This window comes from Falco rusticolus, chromosome 9 (genome assembly GCF_015220075.1).
Source record: "Falco rusticolus isolate bFalRus1 chromosome 9, bFalRus1.pri, whole genome shotgun sequence".
Lineage (NCBI taxonomy): Eukaryota > Metazoa > Chordata > Aves > Falconiformes > Falconidae > Falco > Falco rusticolus.
Genome location: NC_051195.1, coordinates 53,016,152 through 53,043,967, shown reverse-complemented (window position 1 = coordinate 53,043,967; position 27,816 = coordinate 53,016,152). Strand labels below are relative to the sequence as shown.

Below are 27,816 nucleotides of genomic sequence, written 5' to 3'. Positions count from 1 at the left end.
CTTTCCGCACTCAATGGCCGTCCCTGCTGCTTTCATGCAGGGATGTACTCTAGCTCAGAAGAGAGCGGTTCTGTTTAGATAGCCCCCAATCCTAGCTTTACCTCATCCCTTCCAGCAGAGTCACTGTAATTAAGATTTGTTAAGGTTTGGAAGAAATCTCATTAATCAGATAAGATCTGAACTTTATTTTCTTTTTAAAGACCCAATTTGATCTGTCTTGCTTGTGGTAATTGCTCTCCTCTTCTGACATGGAAATTCATTTTCCAGGCACATAAAACACAATAGATTTCCATTGTCAACAGCAGCAACCCCAGGAGAGTTAAAAATATTCCTCCAAAGGCTAAAAAGAGTGTTGGGAGCAAATCCAGATGCAAGCAGGGAGAGGGAGCATGAGACAGGGTGCTGTCAGAGAGAGGTGGGGTGGCAGAAAGGGGTTTGTGTGGTCCCAGAAAAGAGCAGGGGTGCACCAGGGGAAGGGAGGGCAGCAGGACCCCCACCACGACCCTCTGTACTTAGGCTTGAGCTGGCAGGTCCTATCGAGGGACCGTACACAGAGAAAAGTTGTTGCCGTTCCTGCTACCTGAGCTGGGCGGGGGGAAAGCATCCTTCTCCTGGGTTTATGAGAAACCAGTACTTTGAAGAGTGATCGGAAAAGCTCCTGGACAGCTGACATTTCACGTGAGGCAGCACCAGGATAAATAACACAGTGTGAAATATACTCCACCACATCAAATCCTATACATCAGCAGGATTCCTGGTTTCTAAATGTCAGGTGTGGAACAGGAACTTCTCAGGAACATCTGAATCAGAGGGGTGCTCCCTTCCCCACCTCCTGCTCCCCAGCTCCACTTGGTCCCCCGCACACCTCCATGGGCTTTGCCTCCCCATCCAACCTGCTGACACGGCACCATGCCCAGCCCTGGCAGCCGAACACAGGTGCCAAGCCAGGAGATGTGGACGAACGAGGCATGCAGCCCTGGGACAGGGCTGGGTGTGCATGCAGCACCTCTTGCTTCAGGGATCACAGTCCCCAGGAGGGACAGGAAAGGAGCATATGGCATCCCCCTCCCTGTCCTTCAAACTCAGCCAGCCACGTCAGGCTGGTGAGCGGCCACTGGGAGCTGGGCTCACCATCTTCCCCCTGCCCGGGACTCTGTGCAGTGCCACCCGGCTGGTACCCTGGTCCCCCCAGCCCCCGCCCTGCCCCTTGCACCACCCCATCCCTGATTTCAACCCAGACCAGGAAAACCTGGGCCCCAGCTGCACCAAAAGGTCGGCAGCTACAGGCAGCCTCTGCTATCCTGCGCTGTCACAGGGAGAATAAAGCCGAGTCGTAGTTTTCCGGCGCTTCCAGGGGCCACCTGATCCGGCCTCAGCCTCTGCCACAGCTCAGCCCGGCCACCTTCCGGAGATGCTGAAACTTCGGGGGAGCAGACAGAGATGGCAGCTGCTGCCGGGCGCTGCATGGCCTCCCAGAAACGGGCTCTCTCTAGGGCGGCTGGCCAGCCAGGCTGGCGGTGGGTGACCAGGGTGGCCAAAGCAGGGACAGTCGCCCCCACCGCTGGCCACAGGGAGGCAGAGACTGGGCACGGCTGGTGCACGCAGAGGGGCTAATAGAGACCTAGGGTGAACGTCCCAGCCCTGCCTGCCTCTCTCCCTCTCTTTGCAGAGAGAATCTGCAAACATATTAATCTCATCTCACACACAAACCCTCCGTCCTGATCCCAGAATCCGTATATTAGGAGATTTACATAAATTACCAGCTATCAATAGGGCACATGAGGTGCGGGGGCTGAAAGCCAGCACCCTTGCCAAGAAAACAGTACAAGAGGATTGGAAAGGAGGGGAAGGGGTGGGGGGGCTGCAGAGACAGGCTGGGAGCACAGCCCTGCTAAGCAGAAATCTGGGATAGCAGTGGCTGGCTGTGCTGTCTTGCTCTCCAAGGTGCTCCCCGCAGCCGCCATACCCTGCTTTGTGGAAGTGAAGGCCTCCTCCTCTGCACGCTGTGTCACAGCACCTTCCCTCCACATGTCCCCCCCAGAGGAAGGGCCAGCAGTCCCCCCTGCCTTGCTCACCCCAGTGGGTGCTGAGGAGCTGGTCCCAGGCCCATGATCTGGATGCTGTGACAGGTGAGAAGGGAATGAGCTCTTTCACAGCACTGCCTTGCTTTATTTGGGGCTTTGTATTGACAGTCTGAGTCAGAGCTTGCCTTAGCCTCTGGCACCCCCAAGCCTCGGGAGCTCTGGAGAACCAGAGCTGTGTGGCTCCACTGGGGAGTTCAACAGATCCTTGACTCCCTCTTATTTCTCCCCAGAGGGCTTTGCCTCTGCTAGGAGAGGAGGAAGGCACGAGCTTGGCCACCAGCCACAGCACCTGGCCAGAGGCAGGATGCTCTCCACCTGAGGTGCACTGAAAAGCTACTCTAAGCCATGAAAAAAAAAAAAAAAAGAGGGTGCTCGGTGAGGGTTGAGAGCCATGTACAGAGCGCTAGCATGCAGGTGCAGAGAAAACCACCAAAACAGACACCCCCCGCCCCCTTCTGATGTGTTTTCCAGGACAGACCTGCCCTGCGAGGGGGCTGATGGCCAGGCGCAAAGCAGACCCAGACGTGCTCTGGCAGGTGCCCGGGCAAGGGCACACCAGCGCCATGCCAGTTTGTCACCTCCACCCCCTCGGACACCCGGACCTACGGCACAGCCGCATCCCGATGCCCTGAGCCTCGGACGTGCGGAGTGAGCCCCGGGCGAGTCCCACTCTCAACTGGGGACAGAGGTGGGTCCTTCCCGAGGCGGGCAGCATCTCCCGCAGCATCTGCCGCGCCCCCGGGCAGCAGCCCTGGACTCTTCAGAGCCCGGGGTCGGGGGCCCTTTTGTCACAAGCCCGCGGCCACCTCGGCGCAGAGCCCGCTTCTCCCGCAGTGTTCTGCTGCCCTCCTGGGCCCGGCGCGCACATTGCAGCCCCCGCAGCCGCCCCGCAGCACCCTCGCCCGCACCCTCCCCTGCGGAGAGCCTTCTGGGCCGGGGGCAGAGCAAGGGGCAGGGGGCAGGCAGCTGGTGGGCTGGGTCTGGAGCAGGGGAAGAGGGCAGGGAGCGCTCAGAGGGGCCCCGGAGAAGGCATCGGGCAGGTCCCGGTCCAAGCCCTGCTGGTGGGAGAAGAGGGCCAAGAACAAGAACCCCCCACACCAGAGTGCTCACAGGAGCTAGGGCATCACCTCCGCTGTGGAAGGAGCATCACAGGTCATCTCTCCTTCCTCCTTTCCTCTGGACAGGCAGATGTCACAGCTGAGCCCAACGTGTCCACGGGCTGCTGGGGCCATTCAATGAGTGGCTGAAAGTACAGGGAGGTCCTGAAAGCATCTTCCAAGCCTGAAGTACACCCCAGTGTTATTTCTAGTGCTGGGAAAGATAGATAAGCAGCCAGTGGTGCAAAGAAACAAAGCAATGTGGGCCATGGAAAACAGGCCTGGACTGGATTTACCTGCTAGAGAAGCAGATTAAAGAGGGGAATGCTTGGGGGTTTTTTTTATGGTAGTAGGAAAATAAAACCACTCAGGGAAATGTGAGCAGCCAACATTAGCTCTCACACAAAGACTCCCTCTCAGCAGTGTGACTAGAGTACACGCAGACCTCAGCGGGATCGTGTAAGTGTAGGACAATATACATGGCACAATACAAATACAACCTGCATCATATGCTTGTAACTGCACCGCACCAAGCACAGCAGTCAGCATCCAAACAGTCAGCATCCATCCTGCAACGCTAACGTTAGGTGTAAGTACCTGTTCTCAAGTACATCCCCAGCACCTGTACATATGGTCTAGAAGACCATGCTAGACCCAGGTCTAGCATCTGGCTCCCAAAGCTGGGGCTGAAATGGGATTCGGGTTCATGCCTGGTACCTGTAACGCATCGTGACTCTGCCAGGGAGAGGATTTTCATGGCAAAGCTACTCCTGTGAGATCCCAGTCCAGAATGAGTTTTCTAACCCTCCCGAACAGCTCAGCTTGGCACCCCTTCAGGGCAAGAGCATACCCACTCCAGGGCTCCGGCTGCACCATGGGCAGCCCTGTTCCCCGTGGGCAGCCTGCGAAGCCCCGCACGGATAGCAGGCTCCATGCTGGGGGCTCCATGCCGCAGCACACGCAGGGCAGTGGCGGGACAGGACCGCCAGCCCCCGGCTGGCCACGTGTGGCTGTGCCCACACTGCCATGCACACCTGCGGCTGCAGGGCCCCAGCTTTTCCCTCACTGTCTTTCTGACAAGGGCGGCTGGTGGCTTCACCTGTCTGTGCCTTCCTCTTAGGAGGGTTTTCTCATTGCTCTCCCCCTCTGCTCAGCTCCGACACCTCCATCTTCATCAGCACTGGGTCCCCAAACCTGATCACAGCCCAGACACCTCAAAACTCAGTTCCTTTGGGTCTGAGCTCTCCTCTCATGGACCCACAGGGCAACCTCGCTCGCTCTCCGATTATTTGCCTGCCTTTAAGTACTTGCAAAGCAATGCTGCACCCTGAGCTGTCAGGTCCTGGGGCTTGGGCACCACAGCCACCACCCTTCACTGCAACCCTCATGCAGAGCCACACTGTGGGAATTTGCCCACTCACCCCTGCCCTTTTGCTGCCCTGGTGTGCGTAGGCACTTGCAGGCACATCCAGCACAAGGTAGATACATTTGTCCCCGTGCCTGGGTGACCGTCTGGTCAGGGCACAAGACCAGTATTTGATGGTGCCTTCCCAAGGCTGTATCTAATGAAACATCAGCAACAGTCCAGCCTCTTGGATGCAGGAAGCAATAGCGGCACCAGCAGGCACTAGCAGCAGCCCTGCCCTGCTCAGGAAGGAGTGAGAGGGCCTGACAGCTGCAAGCAACTGCCAGAAGTGATAGAAACACCTTGGGCCAGCTGCCCCAGGGGAGACAGCTCATCACAGCTGCTCCTGAGGAGCAGAGTGACCCTCACAGAGCTGGAGAGCTACTTTGGGAAAAGGCAGGTTGTCATCACAGCACCAGAGGCTGCACGCAGGGATAAAGGCAGCAGCTGGCCTGATGGCAAACACTCTTGCATGCCAGGCCAGGTGAACCGGCAAGGTCTGGCTACTGTTCAGCAAGGGCAGCTGCAGGCCAAATAAACCAAAAATCAGCACAACATGGGGAGCAGCACCCACAGGTCAAAGGCAGCTTGGGTATTGGGGGCCAGGGGAGCGTGCACGTTTCCACACAGGTTCCTGATACTGACAGAGAAAGAAGGACCTACAGTAAACCCAGACAAATTCCAGTCAAAAATGAGATCCAGTGATGGGTTTTATATGAAGTGATGGAGGCCTTTCACCTCTGGAGAAAATTCCTCGGAGCAGCAGTAGATTTTCTGTCCCAGTGCCTTCAAACCATGACAGGAAGCCCTTTGGGAAGGAGGGGTTTAGACAAAAGAAACCAGAATTCCCTCAGTTACCCACAAGCTTACACCGAGTGACTGAACAGCTGCTTCTCAACTTAAAATCTCTCCATTGCTGTGCTTCAGCTGTACAGCTCTTTCAGGTGTGACAGGCAGACCTGACTCCAGTACCATAGCCTCCATGTGGGTGGGGACAATGGGGCAGTGACTCAGGTGGCTTCATAATCTGCCACAGAAACAGCCAGCCCATGCACTCTATCAACCCTACCATTTCTAGTTTGCCTATCCGAGCATCAAACCACCTGCTACAGCAAGCAAGAGGAGTGTTTTTCTGTTCTTAACCTGCAGAAAGAGCACCACCAGTCGCCTGTCTCAGAAGAGCACTTGAGCCACAGCAGCAGTGGAGGTGACTGTGCCTACTCAAAGAGAGCAGTCTTGTGGTTCACCAGCTACCTACAAAGTCTCACACAATTGCTAACAGACTTTCTCCCTTCCTCTGGGCATAAGCCAGAAGGAAGACCCACATGTCATCCTCCACAGGACCTTCACCAGGGTGACAGCAACTGTACCGTAACCCCTGGGCACAGAAGCAGATGCCAAAGCAGGTAGGACCTAATCGCACTTCAGGCCTCAGAGCAGGTAACAGTTGTCCACAGGGAACCATAAAGTCCCCCCTCTTAACAGCCCTCCTGGGAAGTACCTCACCACTGCAAGCAGCCCAGCAGAGGCTTTCCTAACTAAGCCCACACTTTCCCAGCAACTTCCCAGGAAACCGGTACACACAAGCTCATGAGTGCAGTGCCCGGCTTCAGCCTGTTGTTCAGTTGCTCGTGCTGAAGGGCAATGCCATGAATGAGAGCTCACGTAGAAGCCCCCTACAACACCAGACACCACAGAACTGTAGCTAGGCTAATGCATGCCTCACGCAAACGCACCAGAATAAATGCCTCCAAGAAAATCCAGCCATCACATCACACTCCATTTGCACTTGGATCCCATCAACCCTGCGCCACAGCTCTGCTTTCTTCACCCAGAGGCTTCCTGCCCACCAGGGATCTGACTTCAGCTCTAAGGCAGGATAATGAAGTTACCTCTGATGTATTTGAAATCCAGGGAGCTCGAAGCAAACAGATCACATCACTGTGGAGAGCCTTGAGTGGGTGCATAGGTCCTGAGGATGAATTTTCATTTGGCACCATGCATGCCAGTTGCACAAGAGGACTTAAGGTGATGGACAGATAAAAGGGCAGATATTAGCTGGGACTGATTATAGCAACATACCCAGAAATAGAAACCCTTACAGTTGTACAGCCCTGCCCTTCCCTGTGGAAATCGGGCGTTACCTCCCCACCCAAATCGCAGCAGACATGATCCTCCCTTTCAGCTGGCAGAAGGCAAGTGCCGATGTTCTCAGCAGAGAGCCGAGGTGGGTAGGTAAAGACTCTGTTACTCTGGGCACCCTATATACATGGTCCAAGAGCTCTGCCCCCAGATTCATGGGCAGACTGATAAGATCAAAGAGGCAAAGGACAGGCATTATTAACCCCTTTCTTCCTCTAAGGAAAGTTGGCTCAAACCCATGGGTTTAGTGCTGCAAAAGCAGCATGGAAACACTCAGAGGGAAGATGAAGACAGCAACAAGCTACACTTAATAGGTAGCAAAGCAGAGAGTAGAATAGGCAGGGAGCTAGTCCAAGCAAATGCAGAGCCCTGTAAAAGAGGTGAGTCTTGAGAAGAACAACATATATGGATTTGATCACCGCAGAATATTTTGTGAGTTCTCTCAACAGTCCTGTGAGGGCTTGGCCTTATCTGAATGTTACAAAGACAGGGGAATTCTGTAGGTAAATGTATCTGTACCCGACAGAAGTGGGCATGCCTCATCCGCTGGCTTTGCTAGTAGGACAATGACTTCCCTGTGGTACTTATGTATCAGCAAAAGCAACACTCCTTATAGCTGTAAACACTGTGAGTGCCTAAACCAGCAGATGACACAAGACAAGAAATATAATCTTTCTTTCTAATATACCATGTTTAAGGAGATAAGATTAAAAGCAGGAATTTCTTAAATTGATAGAAAAATATAATGAAAATAAACATTCTTTAATATTAATTCATTAAAAGCATCTCCCACCATTATTCTCACTGATTCCATCCAGAGCTGAATACACAAGGGTGGCAGGTACCTTGTCTTACAAAGTGCAGCCTTAGGCAGTTTGCCAGGTGGAGCCAAAGACAGCAATACAGGCCTGCCTGTAATATCACTGAAGTTATACTTTGCTAATGATCCAACTCGGGCCACAGTTTCAAGGATCAGATCTGAGAAAAGGCATGTTCTCATGGTCATGTACAAACTAGCATGAAAATGAAAGGTCCTGTGCAGATGAAGAGAACCTACTGCTCTACTCACACCGGCTCAGGGCCCCACTGAGTTCCTTACATTCCTGGAAAGCAGTCAGAAACATTGATTTCATTTATTTTTATTTCATTTGGGCAATTCTTGCTGCCACTGGTTAGTCTGGGAGGATTTCTCCCTGGACAGGACTGGAATCAGTCAGGCTTTGCTTTGCTGCACCAAGCTGCCCGTACCCTTGGGGTTTCCCATTCGGTACCCTGTTCACCGCTCCTTCAGAAGATGCTCCCTCACCAAGCGCTGAGCCCGCCTCGCTCCCGGGGACCCAAGACCTCAGGGCTGTCAGCAGAGACGCCAAAGCTGTTCCTCCCAGTATTCAGACTGCTTTCCTGCGCCCCTGGGGAGAGGTACAGACAGGTGGCACTGGCAAGGTGTGTCCCTCCTCCCACCACCCACAGGTAACCTCCTTCATGTCAGAAAAAGGGAAGCCAGCATGCAGCAAGAGAAGAAAAACACCAGGATGTCTGTCACTCAGCAGAACTGCTCTCCTTCACTGGCCTGACATGCCTTTGTCCCCCGTAAGCAGCAGGATCAAAGCAAGAGGTCTGGGGACAGACAGCTTGCCCAGGCAGCCACAGCCCATGGTGTTAGACGTGAAAGATGCAAGTGCAGCTCCAGCAGGTGACAAAGCTCCTTGGCAGGGTGCAAACTGGTTGTCCCCAGGAATGGTTTGGACTGCCATAGGCTCTGCAATAGCTGGGAAGGTGCTACCCCTGTCAACATAAGCAGAGGGAGCCTGGAGGCACAGGAGGTGACCAGGACCCAGCTCACCCTTCCTGGAGGCCAGAGCAGCTGTTAACCTGCAGCGCCTCTGTGGCTCCCAGCCCGCGCCAAGCCTGATCCACCTAGCCCATCAGTTCTGCCTCATCGACCGCACACAACCTCTTCCAAATGCTGCTGTAAACAGCAGGCTCTTGGAGGAGGCTGGAAGGTGGCACTGGTAAGGTTCACGGGCCACCTCCTGGCTCTCCTCTCCAGCACAGCCACCTTGCCATGTGAAGAAAACCTTTGGCAGCTGTCTTGTGCTAGGAGACAGGGCTTGTTGAGCTTGGCTGAGTAATCCCAGCCGCTCCCATCACTGCAGCTGCATGCATCCTCGTTCTCCCAACCCAAGGATCGCTGCCTCGCTGAATCACCCCATTAAATTGCTAATATCTTATTGTTCTTTAAGATTTCAAAACTTGCTGCGAAACGTTTACAGATAATTTTTTTTTGCCTGCAGTCACTGTGCCTAATGCCCAGTCATTGAGTGCCATATGTGTTTATATGCACTGCAATTTTCCACTTGATTACATTTTACCACAAACACTTTCATCCACTCCACAAAGACAGCAGCAACACATCCATAACGTTCAGAGCAGCCCAGACAGACAGAGCCCAGATACAAATGTCTCCGCTGGCCAGGGCACCTCAAAACGTGAGATTCCTAAACCCAACCTCCAGTTCTGAAGTCCCCAAGGGTACAAGCACCTCTGTCACCTAAAGGAACGTGCAAAGTTAGCTTCACGCTCCAGCTTTCCTGTTAAGCACCTGGTGCTGCTCATAAGTCTGGAACAGCTGCACAACGTGGAGACGCTTGCCAATAACCAAGGATAGCTCAGATATTCCAAGGGAACAGGGATGGCCCAGGCCACTGCAAGGACACTTAGCACCTGAACCTGCAGAAATCCATAGAGACAGCAACAATGCAGCACACAGCACAGACCAGTTCTGAAATTAGATCCTGTGTCCCTGAAAGCAGTGGCAAGTTTTTGTCCAGCCTCCAACTAACTGGGCACAGTCCAGCTTGTCCGTAGGGGGGATCGCAGCTCCCGATTGCAATACCTTCCCGTTTGCAGCTAGGCAAGTCACTTCATCACAGGACACAGCAGCCTGGCCAGGTCAGCCCCTGCCTAAGGACAGGGGTTCCCTCTATTCCAGCTGGCTCAGGGCCACAACAGTGCTTGTGCAACCACCACAGCCTTCCAGGGCGCAGCAGGCAACAGATGCATCTACACAGCAATGCTGAAAGCCCCATGTAAGCTCATTTATTGCACCAGTTCAGCACAGCACCGAGCAGAGGGCACCAGCTCAGCTGCAGCAGTAAGACCCCTGCAGGAGCGACCCAAGCCTCAGCTCTGTGCTGATGTGGCAACGCTGCTTTGGTTCTGCAAACAGCTCTGCCCTCTCCCTGCCAGGTCCCATCCTCCCTCTGCATGGGTGAGGCAACAAGCATCTGCCACGTGATGATCAAGAGCTCTCAGCCCCTCACCACCTACCCCAGCCTGCCTTACTGACCTGCTCTGCTGACCGGCACAGTGCAGGTTCCATCGGGAAGCTCTCATAGCCCTGGAGACCAAAGAAAGTAGCCTACAACATCCTGCCACAAAGGCTTCTGCACAGCGGCAGAACAATCTGATGCTTCCCTGGGGTTCTGGCACCCCATAATAATTTTATGCAGTGGGACGAAATACAGCACATCAGGTGATGAGTTCTCTTGGGCAAACCCATAGGATCAGAGAATAATCTGGGTTGGAGAAGGCCTCAGATCATCTAGTTCAACCTCCTGCTTAAAGCAGGTACAGTTAGAGTAGGTTGCTCAGGGCCTCGGCCAGTGAAGTTTGTATTTCTAAGGATGAGACACCAGAACCCCTCTGCGCAAGCAAAGTTTAATTTAACAGATAAAAGCAACAGTGAGAACCTACTGCTGCACCCTCTCGGGCTCTTCTTTGCATTGTTTAGCCTCATAAAGAGAGAAGGAAAGAGCCAGCATTGTGTTCTGCTTGCTGCTCACGGCTTGGGAGGGCTGAGACACAAACTTTGTCACTGCAGCCCTGTGTGATTCAAAGCCTTGACTGCACCCAACAGGCAGGAACCCTTAAGATCTAGATCACACTGGGGCTGTTGATGATTTAAAACAGGCTTTCTAGGACAGCCAGTCTTAACTGCATTGGTTGGACTTAAATTTCTGAAATTCTCATACATTCTCTCTGAAAACTCCCAGTGCTGAGATAAGCTACTCAAGACCTTTGCGTGTGCCCTCATGTTAGACTCAAGGAAGAAATTTACTACCTCTTACTAAATGTAAACTGTCCAGCGACAGGCTGCTTTCTGCTGTTGCCAAAAAACTCCCGTCCTTGACTGAATGCAAAGGAGCAAACCTAACTAGCCCACACTGGAGAAGAGGCACAGAAGCCATTAGTGATAACTACCCTGGAAGCCAGAAGCCAGCGTTCCTCACCCTGGACACATGAGCACAAGCCTGCAGAAAGCAAGCCAGATCAGTGAGCCCAGCTGCCAAGAAGGGCCACCACCGTTCTGCCAAGCATTAACAGCCTCTTGTTCAACAACACTGCTTAGCACCACCAACACAAAATCAATATTTCCTTGAGAGAAATGCTAGTTTAGAGAAACTCAGCAGTGACCTTGGCAGAGGTCACTCCCAAGACGTGGGGCAGCATGTCTGTCAGAGGCGGCACATGCTGCTTTTTCATCTGCTGGGAAGTCCCAGTTAACTCCCCTTTAGTTTGAGCCTTCCTACCTTCCAGAGATCTGGTGCAGCCCACCCACAAGGGCCAAGGATGCTCATTCCAGGTGTGGTCATTGCCCTGCCTTTGGACTCGGGCTGTATCAGCTTTTAGGTCTGCACCTGAAAGGCAACCTTTTCACAAGGAGAAAACAAACAACAGGGAGGTGTAGGAGCAAGGTTGTGCTTGTTCCTCAGCATCTTGACTTGAACCCATCCAAACTGCTGCTAAAACACTCTCACGCCTTTCATGCAGGACAAGAACCAAAGCCCATGTGGTCAATAGCGAGCAGTGATGTTTCCCAAGAGGATGTGAGCTTCCCAGAGTTAATTGGGAGCTATCACCTGGCTGGCTGCACTTCCCAGAGAGGTATCTGCATCGAGCTAGGGGGTCTGGCTTTGTGTTGCTGCCTTGCCCCATCTCAGGAGGTAGAGACTTCAAAGCCCAGACACCTCAATTCCATCTCTTTGGCCTACTTGAAGAGTTGGGGCAGTCTTACTCTAGGGCCTTTCATTCAGGATGAGCCCATTCACTGTCTTCTAAGCTCAACTCAAGGCTTATTTACTTGCTTAATAGGAACGTGAGACTAGAGAGTATCCCTTGGGCCACTGCATTGAGTCTCCTGCCTTAGGATACCTGACAACCTTAAGCAAGTTCTTTACATCACATTCTGACTCCTGGTGCATCATCTTCAACTTCTTTCTCCCCTTCACCATCTCTTCTATTTCTGTAAATGTTAGTTACAATCCATTGCTCTGCACAAAGGGTCTCCAGACATCCCCAGAGGCCCTGGGCAGAATGGTTATTCCTGGACTTCTCCTTCCCCCTGCGGAGAATACCTGTTTTCATGCTAAAAGGAAAGAGTAACTCTAGGAGGCACAGTATTCCCGGGTTCCATGTCAAGGGGACAGAGGATGCCGTAAAGTTTGATTAAAGCAGATTCAAGAAAAAAAATCCTTTTGGGAACATCATGCACCCTAATCCACCCCATTTTCTTTCTGGTTAGGTGGCAGAGCATTTGCAATAGTATGTACTGTGGCCCGAGAGCTCCCTTAGCTGCAGGTGAACAGAAGGCATCCTCATGACAACGTGACAAGTCCAAGTGAACCATGACAGAGACTCAGAGGCAACTTCCTTCCCACACAAGACAAAGGGGATTTTCCTAGGAAGGCTTCCACATCCATCTGCAAAATCATCCCCATTCTTTCTCCCTCGATGATCCCAGCCTGCTCTTCTTTCTTCTCCGACACTCTATTGGAGGCTGGTATTTTTCCGAGCACCCAGATTTCTTCCCAACTGCCTTTGCACTGAAACCAAGATTTGAAGAAGAGCCTAAGGAGAGGGAGGGAGAGAAGTATGACACATTCAAGCTGTAGTGAAATGACATATTCATCACAGCTAACGGGGGCCCACATGGCACCCCAACTAGATGCTGCCCCACTGCCCATTGCCCAGCTGGCTCTGCTGAAGTTTCCCCCCCACCTCCCCTCCCCGCATCTCTGGTGGTGTCACTCTGAGCGAGGTGGCTGATCTGATTGGCGAGAGAACACGAGGGGTGTCAGAGAAGGTGCTCAAAGACATTTCTTGGCCGCCTCAAGGAAATAAAGGCCATCGCCGAGCCTGTCAAAATGATTAATCGCTTACAGGGAATGAGGGGGAGGAGGGAGAGGGAGGGAGAAAGAAGAGGAGGAAGGAGAAGAGAAAGACAGATGGGATGGGGAGAGCTATAAACAAACAGCAAAAGCAGGAGACATAGGATTGCCTCCATGCTGGGGAGGAGGTCGAAGCAAGGGGCCCCAGGCTGTGCTTGGGGTGAACAGGTCCCTCAAAGCCCCAAGCCCCACTTGCAGATTCCCACCCCTGCTCACGCCACAGGTTTGCACCAGCCCTGAACACAGGCTTAGAGCACCGAGGTCTGCCCTGCCAGAGTGGCATCAGACCTGACAGCCCAAGTAACACAGCCCTGTGACTCCCCAGCTCTATAAATCTCCGCAGCTCACGTGAGCCGAGAAACCAGAAGCTTATTACCTCAAATGCCAAGCAAGGCCCTATTGCCCCATGCCCTCCAGCTCCACAGCCTGTAGTGGCAGGCATTCAACCTGAATACCCATCAGCACCATTCCTTGCTGCGAGAAGCATTCTGCTCCAGTGAAACACAGACGGATGGGAGCAGCTTCTGAGAGACTGTCAGAGGAACTTGGGGCAGAGTCAGTCCACCACCTGTGATACTAAGCTCTCCTGCAGAAACAACCCCCTTGGATGCTGTTATAACCCCGCGTGCTCTCTCTGTGGGCATGGGGACTGTCCTTTCAGAGAAGGAAGTGATTTGACCTCAGCCCTTTAGCTGCCCTCAGCTCAGCGGGAGCCCTCGCACAGCTCACTGCATGGGGCCAGCGGTGCTTAAGCAGCTCAGGGACCACAGTGCGCACACCAGATCTCATAACACAGATCACCTACACACAGGACAGCGTACAGTCCTTTCTTCCTGGCTTCCCAAGGGGTTTCCAAGTCACACCCGAAGGTCCTCCCTGTCAAGGCATTCAATGCTGAAACCTGACTATTCATGAAAAAACACACCGCTGAAACTGAGATGACAGTCACACCTGTGGCTCCTGCCACCCAGCACAGCGACATTTCCTGCAGCCAGGGCAGTACCCCGCAGTGTCAAAGCCTGGGCTTTCTCAGGGCTTACAGCAAGTTTGTGAGGTGAATTCCAACAGCAACCCCACAACATCAGAAGCTGCCTTACTCTCCACAAAAAGCATTGAGGTGCACTCCTCCGAATGGAAACATGCATTTTAAATGTCAACTGTGAATGAGAAGCAGCCCTTCTCTCAGGCAGTTAAAAGGGAATAAAAGTCACTACCTGACACATCTCCCCACCCTGAACAATGCGACCAGTGATTCTCCTACCTTCTCTCGTGATAAGCATTGTTAGATGCTGTCCTGAGATATGCTGTTTTCTCCTTCATTTTCAGTTGCTGTGGTGAACAACGCCAGCCATGGGAAGAGGCTGAAAATCCAAGCTGCTGTCATTTATCCGAGCTTAGAGCCAGCTGGGAATGAGGCAACATGGCTTCAGATCTTCCCTTTGCAGGTATCTGCTTTGATTTCCAGTCACAGAAAGAATAATCACTGCGGTGGAGACCCCTGCCTCAAGAGAAAGACCCAGCCTTGCAAAGACAGGAATTGTCACTGAAATCAATTAATACAGTAAGCTGAAGTCTTGAGATGAATTAACCAACATCATGTGCCCCACAAGCGGTCTGTGATCCCCCCTCGCAAGTTATAGTTGTTGATCTAATCAGAGGCAGTGCCTCTTCAAGTAAACTATGCCAAAACGTTTAACCTGACAAGACTTCAAATGACGGCTGCAGGAAAAACAGGTAACAGATTTCATGTATACCAGTATCTTGATCAAGACCCTCAAAACCCAAACAAATGCATATACTGGGTTGTGCATGGTGGGGTGATGAGCTAAGCCAGCAAACAACAGACACAGAGAAGTCACCACTGCCTTCTTTACCTGTCATGCAGCCCATCAGGCTCCTCCTTGCTCTCGTAAGAAATGACATTAATAGGAAAAGAGCCTGGAACTTCTTTCATATTGCTCGTCCTAATCTTTCTGCATGCCAGTCAAGGCCTGTGCCTGGTCTCCTCTGCACCAGAAACTTCAAGGCTGCATGTAAGGTTTGGGAAAGGAGACTGCAAAAATTTAAGAAGTTGTTTCTGTGGGTTTTGCTGGCAGTTTGTGGCCAAGCACCGAGAAGGAAGTGCAAGGCGTTGGGGCAAGGAGAGTGCTCCAAAATGTGCTCTTTCCCTTACTAAGCAGATAGCCAAGAACCACTGAACAGCACAGGAAGGATTTTGTCTAGCTGCCTTCCTCCACAAGCTTTCCAACCCAGCCAAGACCCTGGCTCCTGCTTCATACCTAGGCAGAGGGAGCTCTGCAGAGCAAGAGTAGCACTGAGAGTTATGCATCTCATGGACTTTGCTGTGGCTCCAGTGGCTGCCTCCACTGTTTGAGGAATATTCTCCCCCCCTTCCCTCCTTCTAACAAAGATTCTGATTAATGATCACTCATTCCTAATTGTCAAATTTCTTTTCCTTCATCCTGTGTCTAATCACCAGTGACAGAAGCCATTACGCAAATGAGAGCAGACGACTTCCCACAACTGTTCTCGTTGGTAAAAGCCTTGTAATTTAAAGCTCTGATTTGTAGAGGAAAGCTGCGTTTCCCCAAGGCGTCCGGGCATCTGTTCCACTTACACTCCAAGAGCCTCCACTTCCGCTCCCTCCCCCCACAATTAGTCCTCTGCTTGCAACAAATATTTGACTTTGCGAGGCAGTAATTAGAACTTACTTTGCATGCGTTTGTCACAGTAACAGCATCTCTTTCCCTTTCCTTCCAGGCAACAGCACCAATGCAGAAAAATGCCCAGGGAAGACTGTGACTTCAGGACTTCCCAGGACATTGGTGAGAGGTGTCATCTCCGGAACAGGAACGGAACATGAAGACCATAAACCAGAGCGCAAGGAAGCTCCTCACACACACGGGGTAGAAGGGAGGCTTAGAGAAAAGCACTTTGAAAAAAACCACACACGTGCAGAGGCAGCACCCGCTGCTGCAGTTGCTGCTCTGCTTCCTGGGCTGGGATGGTGGCAGCATGGATCAACCGTGCACCAACAACAGAGGCCTGCCAAGAGATTGTCAAAACTCCAGGCGCACCATCCCCATTCTAGGACTAGAGCAGCAGCAGCATTCACTGTTGGCTCACTCATCGGTAAGAAGTGTTGCAAAGAAAAGAAACAGCAGTCTTGGCGGAGGCCTGCCCCTCCCTTCCCCCAAGAGCTGCTTCGATGCTCAGGGTCTCTCCCCCTTCACCCCCACCTGTGTTAGATTGGCCCCTGCACTGCAGCTATGTCCCATACCTCCTCCACCATGGCTCTGATCCTGACCAGCCGGCTTCACTCTGCACCTGCTTTATCACTCCAAATTTCCTGGGTGATCACCGAGCTGAGCCTGATCACAAAGCAGGTAAGACAGTGCATCAGTCTGAAAACCCACACTCTTCTCTTTCCATGGGAAAGATCCTGCAGCCATGATCTATAGGGATTAAGAGAAAGGTCACTTCTCCCCAGAGAAATCTCACTTTTCAAGGAACAGGGAAGTGGGCAAAACAGAAGGACCTAAGGTAGTAAAAGCAAACAAGAAAACAACTGGAAGGGAAAAATCCTGGAGACTGTTTTTCAAATGACACAGACCTCATCCCTCTGTTTCCTCCACTTCTCTGCACAACCCAACATCTGTAAGCTTTGTGGTGCCAGCCATGCATGTTACCCACAGGCATGTGCACAACAGAAAGGCTACAGGATCAGCCATAACAGACCACTAAGTTCAGTGGAACAGAAGCAAATGAGTGTTCAGCGCTGATGATCCCAGCAGGCACAGGAGGGAAGGGTGAACACCCACGGTCACAGGAAACTTTACCCTCTTGTCTTTTCCACTCCCTCCACATTCACCCTGTTCCCCAAGGGCATGAGGAGACAATGCCAATTGTGGTACCAAAGGCTTAGACAGCTGCCTCTCTCTCCTCTCACCAGCCCCACCATCTCTAATATATATTCAGCTCTTCCCCATTTTACTACACATTAGAAATTTGTTCAGATTTAGCCAATATTTCACTGACAGTTAGGTACCAAGATTGCTGTAGTTAATATTACCATAAAATAATTTGTGTCTTTATCAGGTAGAGAGAACTCCACCACCCAAGGCTGCTACAGCAGAGGTACACAGAGGAAGCCTCCACCCAAAATCTCCTTGACCAAAGTATGAATCAGATAAAGGACCAAATGAAGGATAAGATATCCCAAAGGACAAGCAACTGATAGAACTCATTAGACCTAATAGTGTAGTTTACTCTGTCATCCCATCAGTGACCAGATCATGGTGACACCATTCGAGTCAGTAGGGAGGATAATTTGTTCCCTCCCTACCAACACTTGTTGACAGGGTTCAAGGATACCATCTTACTCCTAGCTTTCCTTTCAGGTTTAAGGAAGTAGCATGAGGAAAGTTTGTGAAGACACAATAATGCAGTTGGTATTGGTGCTTTGAAGGCAGTTCTGGAGACCAGCAGCTTTCATCAGTGAAGAACGCACATGGAGTTACTAGAAAGACTGAAAGGTAGCCTTATATGTGTACCTCCTTATACAGCTCTCCTGTACAGCCACTCACAAAATAAAAGCCACACAGTTCTGTTGTTCAACATTGGTTGTATTTAAGAACTACACTTCAGAAGGTACCGTGTGTGTCACGCCCCACCCCCCGCACACACACCCCTAGCAGAGAACACACACAGCTTCCCAATACCATGGCAAGGGGCATTGAAAGCACAAGGTGAATAGGGAAGGGGGGGAGTCAGTCCATCAGTGCATTGTGAATAAGCTTTCACGAAATCAAGTGCAGCAAAACCTGTTCAGACACTTTAAAAGTTAGACCTTTGGCAAATAAAGAAAAAACAAAAGGATTCTGAAGTTCTGTAAGTACCATTCTCTCTCCACATAGGATATGAACTCCCACCCTGAGCTTCAAGAGTTGACGGTGTCCCAACAAATAGTACTGGAGACTACCATGTGCTGAATAAATAGCACAGAGGTGGGATTTCATTTGAGCATTTTTAACCACAGGCATGTGCCCAGTACTCCTGGGAAGGTCTTGCTTTTGGCCAGAGTGAGCAGCTTAGCGTTCTTCCCCACCTGCCCAAAGGCTGAGCATTGATAAGCATCCAGCTGAGCAACCTTCACCTGGATGTAACCACAGCTCTGGAGAGTCTGTAACAAGTAACATGGCAGTCACACTACTCAGTAACACAGATGTATTTCTTAAACAAGGACCCCACAGCTGCCAATTACACTTCAGTTGTTCTGACCTGTAAAGCAGCCAACTAGCCCCTGGGACCTCCTGTTTGAGAGGCCTCTCAGCTTAGTGCAAGGCAAGCTCACTGCAGGTGGTGCATGAGCCATCCCAACAAAAGACAGAGCACATGTTCTCAACACTCTTATGAGAATCCCATGTCAGAACAAGTCCTGAAGAACAGAGAAAAACATTGGGAAGTCTCAACAGAACAAATTCCCCACTTCTCTGGGATGAGATTAACGGGCTATGAAACATCTCCTACATCTAAGCTCTTGGGATCCTTACAACTTGCATCAAATACACAAGACCTTGCACCACCCCCCAAACCAGGGAGAGCAGTGCAGCACACTTCAGGGAAGCAAAAGCCAGCCTCCATACGAGCTCAAGGCTTTTGCATGGAAGTGGAAAGCAAAATTATTTTTCAGGGTGATTGCTGAGGACTCTTTAAGAGGCTTGTCTGGTTCCTGTGCTCCAGTCTTGTCACTTCCCAGCCTGCCATGTCAAGTCCCAGCACACAAAAAGGATCAAGATAACCTTAACCACATTTAAACAGAAAGCCCTGACCTCTTTCACATGACTGTACAAGGAAGGGAACCACACACTGGCATGGATTTAACTGATGGACAGGAGCCACACAACATCACACAAACATGCGCACCTGTGCGCAGCCACACACACTTGAGTTCTTGCAGTTTCAGTAAAAAGGGCACTTTCCCATGTTAGTCCAAGGAGCCAGCACCCCTGGTGGGGAGACGGGAAGCTCTGTACCTATCTGACACTGCATTTTGACAGTCTGGCTCAGCACCCCTGGGGAATTTTATTTAAAAATGTGGCTTAATTGTTCCAAGACTCGGAGAATGCCCTGGCATTTATGCACCTCCCTTCATAATGCTACATCCCCTTTTAACCATACTGCAGCTTCAAAAGAGCAGGAGAGCAGCCTTCACTTCCCAGAGAAAGCTGTCAGAAAAGAGGTTTATCTAGACTCCTACAACACATTATTTGGAGAGGATAGGATTTGGCGCTCACACACTAGATGAATTCACTGTGATCTCTACCCTGTGCTAAGTCCAAAGCATAGATGTCTTAAGCTGAAGAAACAGAATCATTTATCCTGTTGCTCATCACACACAGGCTATCTCACATGTTCCATTATACAAAAAGGTGCCACAGTTGAGCATGGACAGGTCCTCTAACAACAGAGGACTGTGAAACCTATCACTTTCCACCTTATATCCACTGCAGGCACCAAAACATAAACCCAGCCAGGAAGTCCAAACCCCGTGAGGCTGAGGAAACAAGATCACTCCTGGTTCTCCTCCAAGCTTTTCTTCAAATGCCTGAAATTCTTGAAGCAACACATCCAGTGCCAGAAGCCATGCTCCTTGTTGTGGCAAACAGGGTAGAGGGAGAAAAAAACAAGTTAGTGAGCATGAATCCAGCTTCCAATAAGTGCAGACTCTTTCTTGGGAGGTTCGGTTAGATGAGAGTGGAAGATGAATGGGGTACTAACGGTTTTGCAGTTCCAGTAGCCCCCTTTATTGTAGTGGGGCAAGGATAGGCCAGGAAACCCATCAGTCTGTTAAGTGCCGCGTGCAATACTAGCGCTCAGTATCTTCCATTGCTTGTGAACAAAGCAGCTCCAACATCAGTCACTCCGGGCAGGCAGGCATTAGTCATACCGTCCCTTAATCATCATATTCAACAAGGGACCCACCTGTTCAAAACAAAACCAGACTGTTAGCTGGGACAGTTACTCAGAAACGGCAACTGCAGAGCCTGTTCCCTCTGCATCACAACACCTTATGAGCTGAGCAGCCCAGGGCAGAGGATCTCAGCACACAAACTGAGTCTAAGGTACACTGAATCAGTTTCAAAGTATTTTCCAGATAAATACTGGGGCACCCTTGAGCACATCCTCAGATACCCTACCAAAATTGCAGCATTCTCTACCAACACCCAACTGTAGCTGTCAGCAAAACACTGCATCCATGGTATTTGAAACCTTTTCACTTCCCACCCTAGATTTGTGATTTCTCAGTAGATACTATTAAAAGGAGTCAACAGTCATCAGGGGTTGCTTTTTGCAGGGCACAGAAGGAACATTCTTACTCATTGAATCCTCTCTGGTCCTTGGGGTCACTTGGAAGGAAGACTAGGGCTGATAATTTTGCTAAGGTTTTGCTTTCAGTCAAGACCACTCCCATTTCTCAGCACTGCCTGATCACTGAGGGAAGTTCAACACGCTACAGAAGCAAGATAATCTCAGGGGAGAGGCTCATCTTACATTAGGGCACTAAAAAGAAGTTTGTGCACAGTGGTAAGGGTTACAGACCATGAAAACATTTCTATTCACAGCCAGTATTTTCACTTTCAGATCAGCAGGAGATCTTCAAAAGCATACTCTTAGTAATTCCACCTGGCTTTTTGAAATACCAGTTGATTAAAACCACAAAGAATTCAGAGACAGAGACATGTGTTAAGCGGGAAACACATGACTTAGAAGAGATTTATCTTAAGAGATCTGGATTCAGCAGGTAAAACAGTGTCTTTTTTTTGGCAAACACTGGGTATCGTTGCTGCACAGAAGGCTAAGGAGAGTTTGGGAGCAACACTTCCCTGGCAGTGCCCAAAGCCAAAGCCAAACACCTTCCCCCACATACAAGAACAATTAATCCCTTGTTTGTAGTGGTCCTCTCCAGAATTAAAATGTAAAGAGCTTGCCTTTTTGTAGCCAAAGGACCTTCTGAAGACAGCAGGAAGAACCATTCACAGCAACAGAGCAACCCTGCTTTCTCCTACCCTCACTGTGATACCTGCAGAGCCAAATAGTTGGCATCTCGAGTTTTGCATTAAGCCATAACAAATTCAACAACAGTGACTATATGGTTCCGTTTTGTACCTCTTGTGGATTTCCTAAGGCTTCTCCCAACATCTTCTCAATGTTCCTCATTATCGCCACTTTCTGATGAGCCTTTAATGGATACTCGATTCTCTTTGGGGTTGGGGCACCCTGAAACATCAGAAATAGCTCATGTCATGCTTCCTAAATTGGCAGATAATTCTACCTTCTACCAGCCACCCAGTCTCTCACACACGACTCAAGGGAGAAAGCAACTTTCAGCTTTAAAGCAAAGGATTTGGTGCAACGAAGTTCTCATATTGACAACACATGCCAATACATCTCTACTGAAAAAATCCTCTGGGATAGAGCTATCCAAGCTGTGCAGGAAAGTGCTTGTACTCACCTTGTACCAGAAGTTCACAGTGATGGTAATCCCCCCATTCAGGAGAGACTCAATGTGGTGCCACCTGCATGGAAACCACAAAGAAGACGACACTATTGCTGTAGTTTATAGTGAAATACCTTAGATGGATGAGTTCAGACAGCACTAGACAAGCCTTGCCCTACACCACCATCATCAAGACCTCAGAACTACCGGAAAGGTCTTTGTATTTAAATACAGATCCTCTTCTCACACACATTAATGGAGTACTTGCACCATTAACATGGTGTCAGGGAGAGTTACCATTCCCATCCAACAGACAGGAAGTAGAAGCAGATTAGCCCAGGGTATCACAGAAAATACCATACTCGCTGATGAAGCTGAAACGGAATTATCTTAAGAGCCAACCCAACACTTCAAGCAGAAGACCTTTTAAACCTCTGTTGGCTGGTCACTGTGCAGTCCCACCATTCCTCTTACCAGTACATAGGTATGTATAGCACATCCCCTGGCCCCACCACCGCCTCATAGCCAACCACGCTCCGGAAGTTTGGAAACTTCTCATAGTCAGGATTGTCAAAGTCCACCTAACAGAGGAAAACATTAATAAACTCAGAAGAACTTCCTGCAATGACAGTCCTCATTATTGGCTCTCAGTATCAAATCATCCTTCCCTATATGGCTTTCATATTCGCATTTGTGTCTTAACTCCATTGCAATGTCCTGCAGTACCCTCAAAGTACCATCTACTTGGGTAGGAGTCCTGCAATTTGTTTCTGAGCAAATCTGTTTGACAAGTCATCAATGAAACAGAAAAGGTACCAACTGCAGCCCAGTTGTGCTATCAGTAAGAGCGTGTTTATAGCCCTAGTTCTTGCAAGTCAGGACCAGACACAAACAGAAACACTACCAGGCCTTCCATCTATTCTCAACATATTCACCAGTTAACAGATCTGAACACAGGTTTTGCAAAAGCAGCTTTAATTCCAGTACAGCTTCCTCCCACCTAGCACCTTCACAAATGTCCTGTTTTGACATGGAACAGAGAACAGATCTGCTACTCTCACCTGGCTCTGTCTGTCACACGGATGGTGCACAGGATAAGGGTAGAGGCATTCAAACTGATCAGGAGGGAACAGGATACATCTCTTGTAACCCTTAATCTGAGCAAAGAAGTTCTGCTGCTCATCATAATGAGCTGGTGTCACATTCCCTACAGAGAGAGAAAAGATGATAATCAAGACACACTCACATACAGGTAGGAAAGATGGAAGCAAGTTACATTCTTTGATGAAGACAGTAAATACACTTCCACATATTCAGAAAACTAAACATGGAAAATGACCACAAAAACGTTACAAACTGATCACTGTATCAGTCAGCCTTTATTGAGCAGTTGCTACTCCACTTAATTTCCATTCTAAATCCATATTCAGCAACTCACGCTTTACAGGATTAGAATTTCCAGCTTGTTCCCATGAACAGCAGATGGCAAATGTTGATGGGAAGCTTCTTCATAAAACACATTGTTTAGATGACAAGTTTTAGAACGGACTTTAGGAAATTATCAGTCTAGAGAAAAGGAGTCTAACAGCCTGATCTTGAAAAAAGTCCTAGTAGTTTTGCAAGAAAACAAGTAAATATTTTTTTGTCATTGGGGCTCCCAACAGCACCTTCTCAGTCTGATTAACAGTTCTGAAGCTTGACTGTTACCACTAGATCTTAAATTTAATCAAACCTTTAAATACAATGGGGCATTCTGTACCCCTTACAAGTATGTTTTTTAAGCTGCTTGCAATTCAGATATTACTCTTTTAGCTCGCTCTTTGTATGTATTTTCACTAAGTAGAATTAAGATGACAATTAACCCCGCAACTTCATTAAATGTATCATAAAATCAAATGCTCCTGTAAAGACACTCCTTTTCCTAGTACACACTGGTTCAAGACAATCCCTTGGTTCTTGCACATAACCTGTTGATAACAGGATTTTAGTGATCACATTATGTATGACCTGTAGGGAACTGTTGGTGCACTGCTTTTATGTGAAGTTCTCTTCTCTCAGCTAGTAAAACAAGTGGCAAAGACAAACAGCTGTAAGTTGAGTATGACCTGTTGCAAAGGGGAAAAACATCTGCTGTCAGAACTGAATAGCCATGAATTAACAAATAATTATAATTGGATGTGATGACCACACTGATTATAGGCCATCCTACTTCAAGAAACATACACAGTTTTGTGCCCAGTTATTGATATTACTTTCTACTGGAACGCTCTCCTTGTCAACAGGGTAGTGGTACCTCTGTCTTCTAAAGCATTTGCCTATGAATAAGTCTCCACATGGATTTGGAATTACCCTCTATCCAGATATTTCTGGGATTTATCCATCTTCCAAGTTCCTCAGTTCCCTCTAACTTTCAAGAAGAAATTCAGCTCTTAAGAGAATTTCTCCCCGACAGTGTACCAGCTCAAATAAGAACAAATGCCTGACAGAATAATCAACGTTTCCTCCTGGGTAGACACTGGACACGCTAAGAAAAGCCCAGAAGACTAACTTTGCTCAACTTGTAAATCCTTTTGCAATTCAAACCTGCAGGCTCTGAGCATTTTACATCTACAGCATCTGAAGCATTCAAATAATAAGCAGCTCTCAGAATAGGATTAGCAATTACCGAAAACACAGCCCTACCACCATCACACAGAGTCTTTCCACGAGCAGATTACATCCAGGCATTCACAGTGCATCCCTGGGGAAATACAGGCTATTCCTTTGGTTGTTTCCTCTCTGTAACCCAAGTTAAGCGGTGACAACAATTTCCACACAAACTAAAGATTTAAACTGCCTGCTCTGAAGAAACACTTGGTGGAAAATCCATTTGAAAGACCTTCTGAAATTGAAATACAGAACTGCTGACCAGATCTTCTCCCAGAGGTAGCTGCTTACCTTCCATGCCAATAAGAAGCAAGTTAGAAGTCAGCTGACCCCAGCCACGTTTCCCTTGTTGCTTGTTAATCCAGTTCCAGTTGAAACCAAGGAAATCCACCACAATCTTCCTTCCAACTGTGTCATTCAGTGTTTGCTGCAGATACAGCCTGTATTTTCCCAGAGATAAAGAGAAATCAAGCTTTGCCATGAAGATAAAGACATACTTCTGCATCTCTTCAGAAAGATTTCAAAACAAAGAGACATAACTCCTACAGATTCTGTTCTACCACCACACATCATAAACACCTGTAGAAAGAAAGCATTTCAAAAAGTCCTGAAACTTTGCTGAAAGGTTTTCTGGTACAGAAGGGAACAGAACTCAATTCTGTTTGAATAATCGTAAGGGAAAAGGAGAATTTTACAGCAAAAACATCCCCCTTGTAATGCAGGAGGAGGAAACTGTACACTGGCTGGCCACTGTCAAATATCAAACACATTCATGAATAATCCCCAGATAAATGACACCACTCCAACTCATCTGCAGTAAGAATTACCTCTTCTACTAGAAGTGCATGAGGGAAAAAAAGGGCTCAGGAAATCCTGCACGTTTCAGCATCAAATTACTTTAAAGCCATGCCTACCTTTAGACATAGAGGACCAGAGGAATCAAACATCTGTATTAACAATCACAGTATTACAGACTACTGTCTGCAATGCTGGAAGAAAAATGCATTTTTAAGCTCAAGGACTACCTTCTCTCTTGGAAAAAGCACACTCAAAGCTGAGAAAGAATAGAAAGGTACAGACGACAAGTGGACAGGGACACAGAGTTGCTTCGAATTAAGACACAATTAAGCATCCATAAGTTAGAGGGCTGGTGACTGACAAAATTAACACAGGGTTTACATTGCTAATAGTTATTATATTCCATATAAACGTGAAGCTCCTCTCAGTAACTTACAGCTCCATTAGTGGTGCAGGCCATCAACACCAGCAAATACACTGCACATATGCAACCTCTTCTCATTTTTCTGAAAGAGTGTTAGCACCAGCTGCCTTGGTATTCTGTAAAAAAGGCTGAGTGCTATAGCCCATACCTTTTCATCAGATACCTAAGCTCCTCTATCAATACTATAGTCTGCCAAAAGAAAGTGAAGCTTAATGCTTTCTCTATGCAAACCTTGCCTCAGACAGAGAAAAAAATTAAACAAAACTCTGCAGACAATGTAAACAGTTCGATTAACTAATGGCATGACTATTTTAATCAGGTAACAAGGCTGCTGTCAACTAGCAGCCCTGCAGGAAAAGCAGGGCTATAAAGAAAAAAAGAAAAGCTTGAGAGGTTTTAAACATCAACACTCACTGAAGAGAATCTTGTTCCCTACTTAGACCTGCAGAAATGGAGAAACCTTCAAGTATTACTTACCTCTCAGCACTCCCTTTTTGTTGTATTTCACTGAGTCTGTCCACAAACTCAGCAAACTTCATCTCTTCCCTGCTCGACTTGGGTTTGAAGTTCTTAAAATTGGCCATTTTCTTCTCATCATAGTACAAAAACTTGTGTGTGCTGGCACTATACACTGAGAAGTCCCCATTGCCAATGTTTTCCTGAAGGTAGTCCAGGTCCCATTTCAGAGCTGGATAAACCAGATTCGTATCTGTCAGCACCACTGGCTCCTGGAGAGGAACAAGAAATCCATTGATTCAAGACCCTCTTGAACTTGAGAATGATCACATTCATTACTGCAATCACTTAAGCTCGCTTTGGAAACAGGGAATTGGAAAAGGCTTTAAGAGTAATCAGGTACCTTGGTCTGAGGAAAAAAAACCAAGAAAAATGTGATAGGAAGTTTTGAGAAAGTGTCCTCAGCAAGTTCCTGGTAGTAACAGGACAGATTCCACTATCTACTTAGCTAATCTCTATAACATGTGAGGTTAGACAAACACTAGCTGGAAACAGTTTTAGGCCTACTTGGTCCTGCCATGTAGCAAGGAAACACAGTAGATTCTGCCTGGTCCCTTCTAGCCTAGCTACGAAGGGCTAAATACTGGCAGAAAGGTATTTCTGAATCCAGAAACAGAGACAGTACTCATGTCTTTTCTCAGAGGATCGCAGATAACCTTCAGCCATCAAAAAAATAATACTACCTTATCTCTTCTATACCAAAAAAGCAACAACTACAAAAAGAAGACAAAGGGCATCACCTATCTCCTCACCTATAAATAGATGCAACCTAAACAAGAACTCTTGATAGCTGCTGTGTTTACAAGCTATGCATGCACAACTTTCCTTCTTGCAGGATTTCTTTAAAAAAAAAACCAACAAGCTAGCAATCTTACCAAAACGAAATCGGGCTTATCCAGAACAAATACAAGAGCCGCTCTGCAAGGCAGCATTCACACCTGGAGTCATTCTCACTTAGAAAATAACAAGCATATGCCCATGGTTTTACACAACATTTCCACGACTTTCGCCCGGACAACAAAGCACTTTGTTGAAGTCTGCAGGAAACGTTTCCTCTCTCAGCGCTGTGGCACCGAAAAGAAGCGCCCACCACAGCTCAGAGGAACGCGACAACGGCCACAGCCGAGCCCGCGCCGGGGCGGGGGGGCGCGGCAGGCACTCCACGGCGGGCAGCGCGGTAGCCTCAGAGGCAGGGCCGGGACGCGCCCCCGGGACGGCACCAGGGCCCGGAGCGCCCCGCTGCCTGCGAGCCGCTCTGCGGGCCCTGCTCCGCTCCGCCCCGCCGGGCCTGGCGGGCAAGGCGGGCAGCCTCCGCGCCGCAAACCGGCCCCGCCGCAGCCCCAGCGCCGGGCCGGGTCGCCGCTGCCCACCGCACCTCGTTCTCGATGAGCTCCTCGGCGCGGGGGTCGCTGTGGCTGAGCCGCGGGATAGGCCGCGTCTCGAAGGAGTAACGCCGGAACTGGGACTCGCTCCAGCCGCTCCCTGCCGCTACCGCCGGGCCCTCCTGGCAGCCCGCGGCCGCCGCCGAGGAGGAGGCCGCCGCTGCCATCGCCGCCTCTACCGGAGAACCCGGAACTAAAAAGCCGGAAGCGGAAGCTGCCCGCCCATGGTCACGCCGGAAGTGAAGGGAGACGGCGGGAGGCAGACGAAAGGGCAGGAGGGAGCGGCGGCGGCGGAGAGCAGCGCCCCTGCGCGGCGGGAGGTTGGGCGTGGCCTCCGCTCCCCTCCGCCTTCTCGCCGGTCCCAAGGGCTGCGGGCTGCAGTGGGAGCCGGGGGCGGGAAATGGCCCCTGCGGGCCGGCTGTGGAGTCAGGGCGGGGCCTCCGGGCCCCTCGGCGCTCGCCCGCCCCGCCGGTTCTGCGGCGCCCTTCTGAGTGCGGGGCTCGGGGCCAGCCGCCCGCCTGCCCCGCAGCACACGCGCAGATGCTCGTGCCTCAAAGCCAGACGTTTGACTACCTGAAGGAGAACGAGCTCA

General features: G+C 49.7%; 1 protein-coding gene across 2 annotated transcripts; it reads right to left on the bottom strand.

Annotated features, from left to right (window-relative positions):
- Positions 1 to 17,565: 17,565 nt before the first annotated feature.
- HIF1AN (hypoxia inducible factor 1 subunit alpha inhibitor) lies at positions 17,566 to 27,444 on the bottom strand. 2 transcript variants are annotated; one of them, XM_037399768.1, is made up of 8 exons: positions 27,218 to 27,444; positions 25,804 to 26,054; positions 24,396 to 24,544; positions 22,520 to 22,665; positions 21,933 to 22,039; positions 21,474 to 21,537; positions 21,128 to 21,238; positions 17,566 to 19,942 (listed from the first exon to the last, which is right to left on the bottom strand). In XM_037399768.1, exons 1-8 carry the CDS (start codon positions 27,389 to 27,391, stop codon positions 19,898 to 19,900), a joined length of 1,047 nt encoding a protein of 348 aa, XP_037255665.1. In that variant the 5' UTR covers positions 27,392 to 27,444; the 3' UTR covers positions 17,566 to 19,897. The 2 variants fall into 2 exon arrangements, with proteins under 2 accessions (XP_037255665.1, XP_037255664.1); XM_037399767.1 differs by lacking the exon at positions 27,218 to 27,444 and adding an exon at positions 26,718 to 27,008.
- Between the last annotated feature and the right edge of the window lie 372 nt (positions 27,445 to 27,816).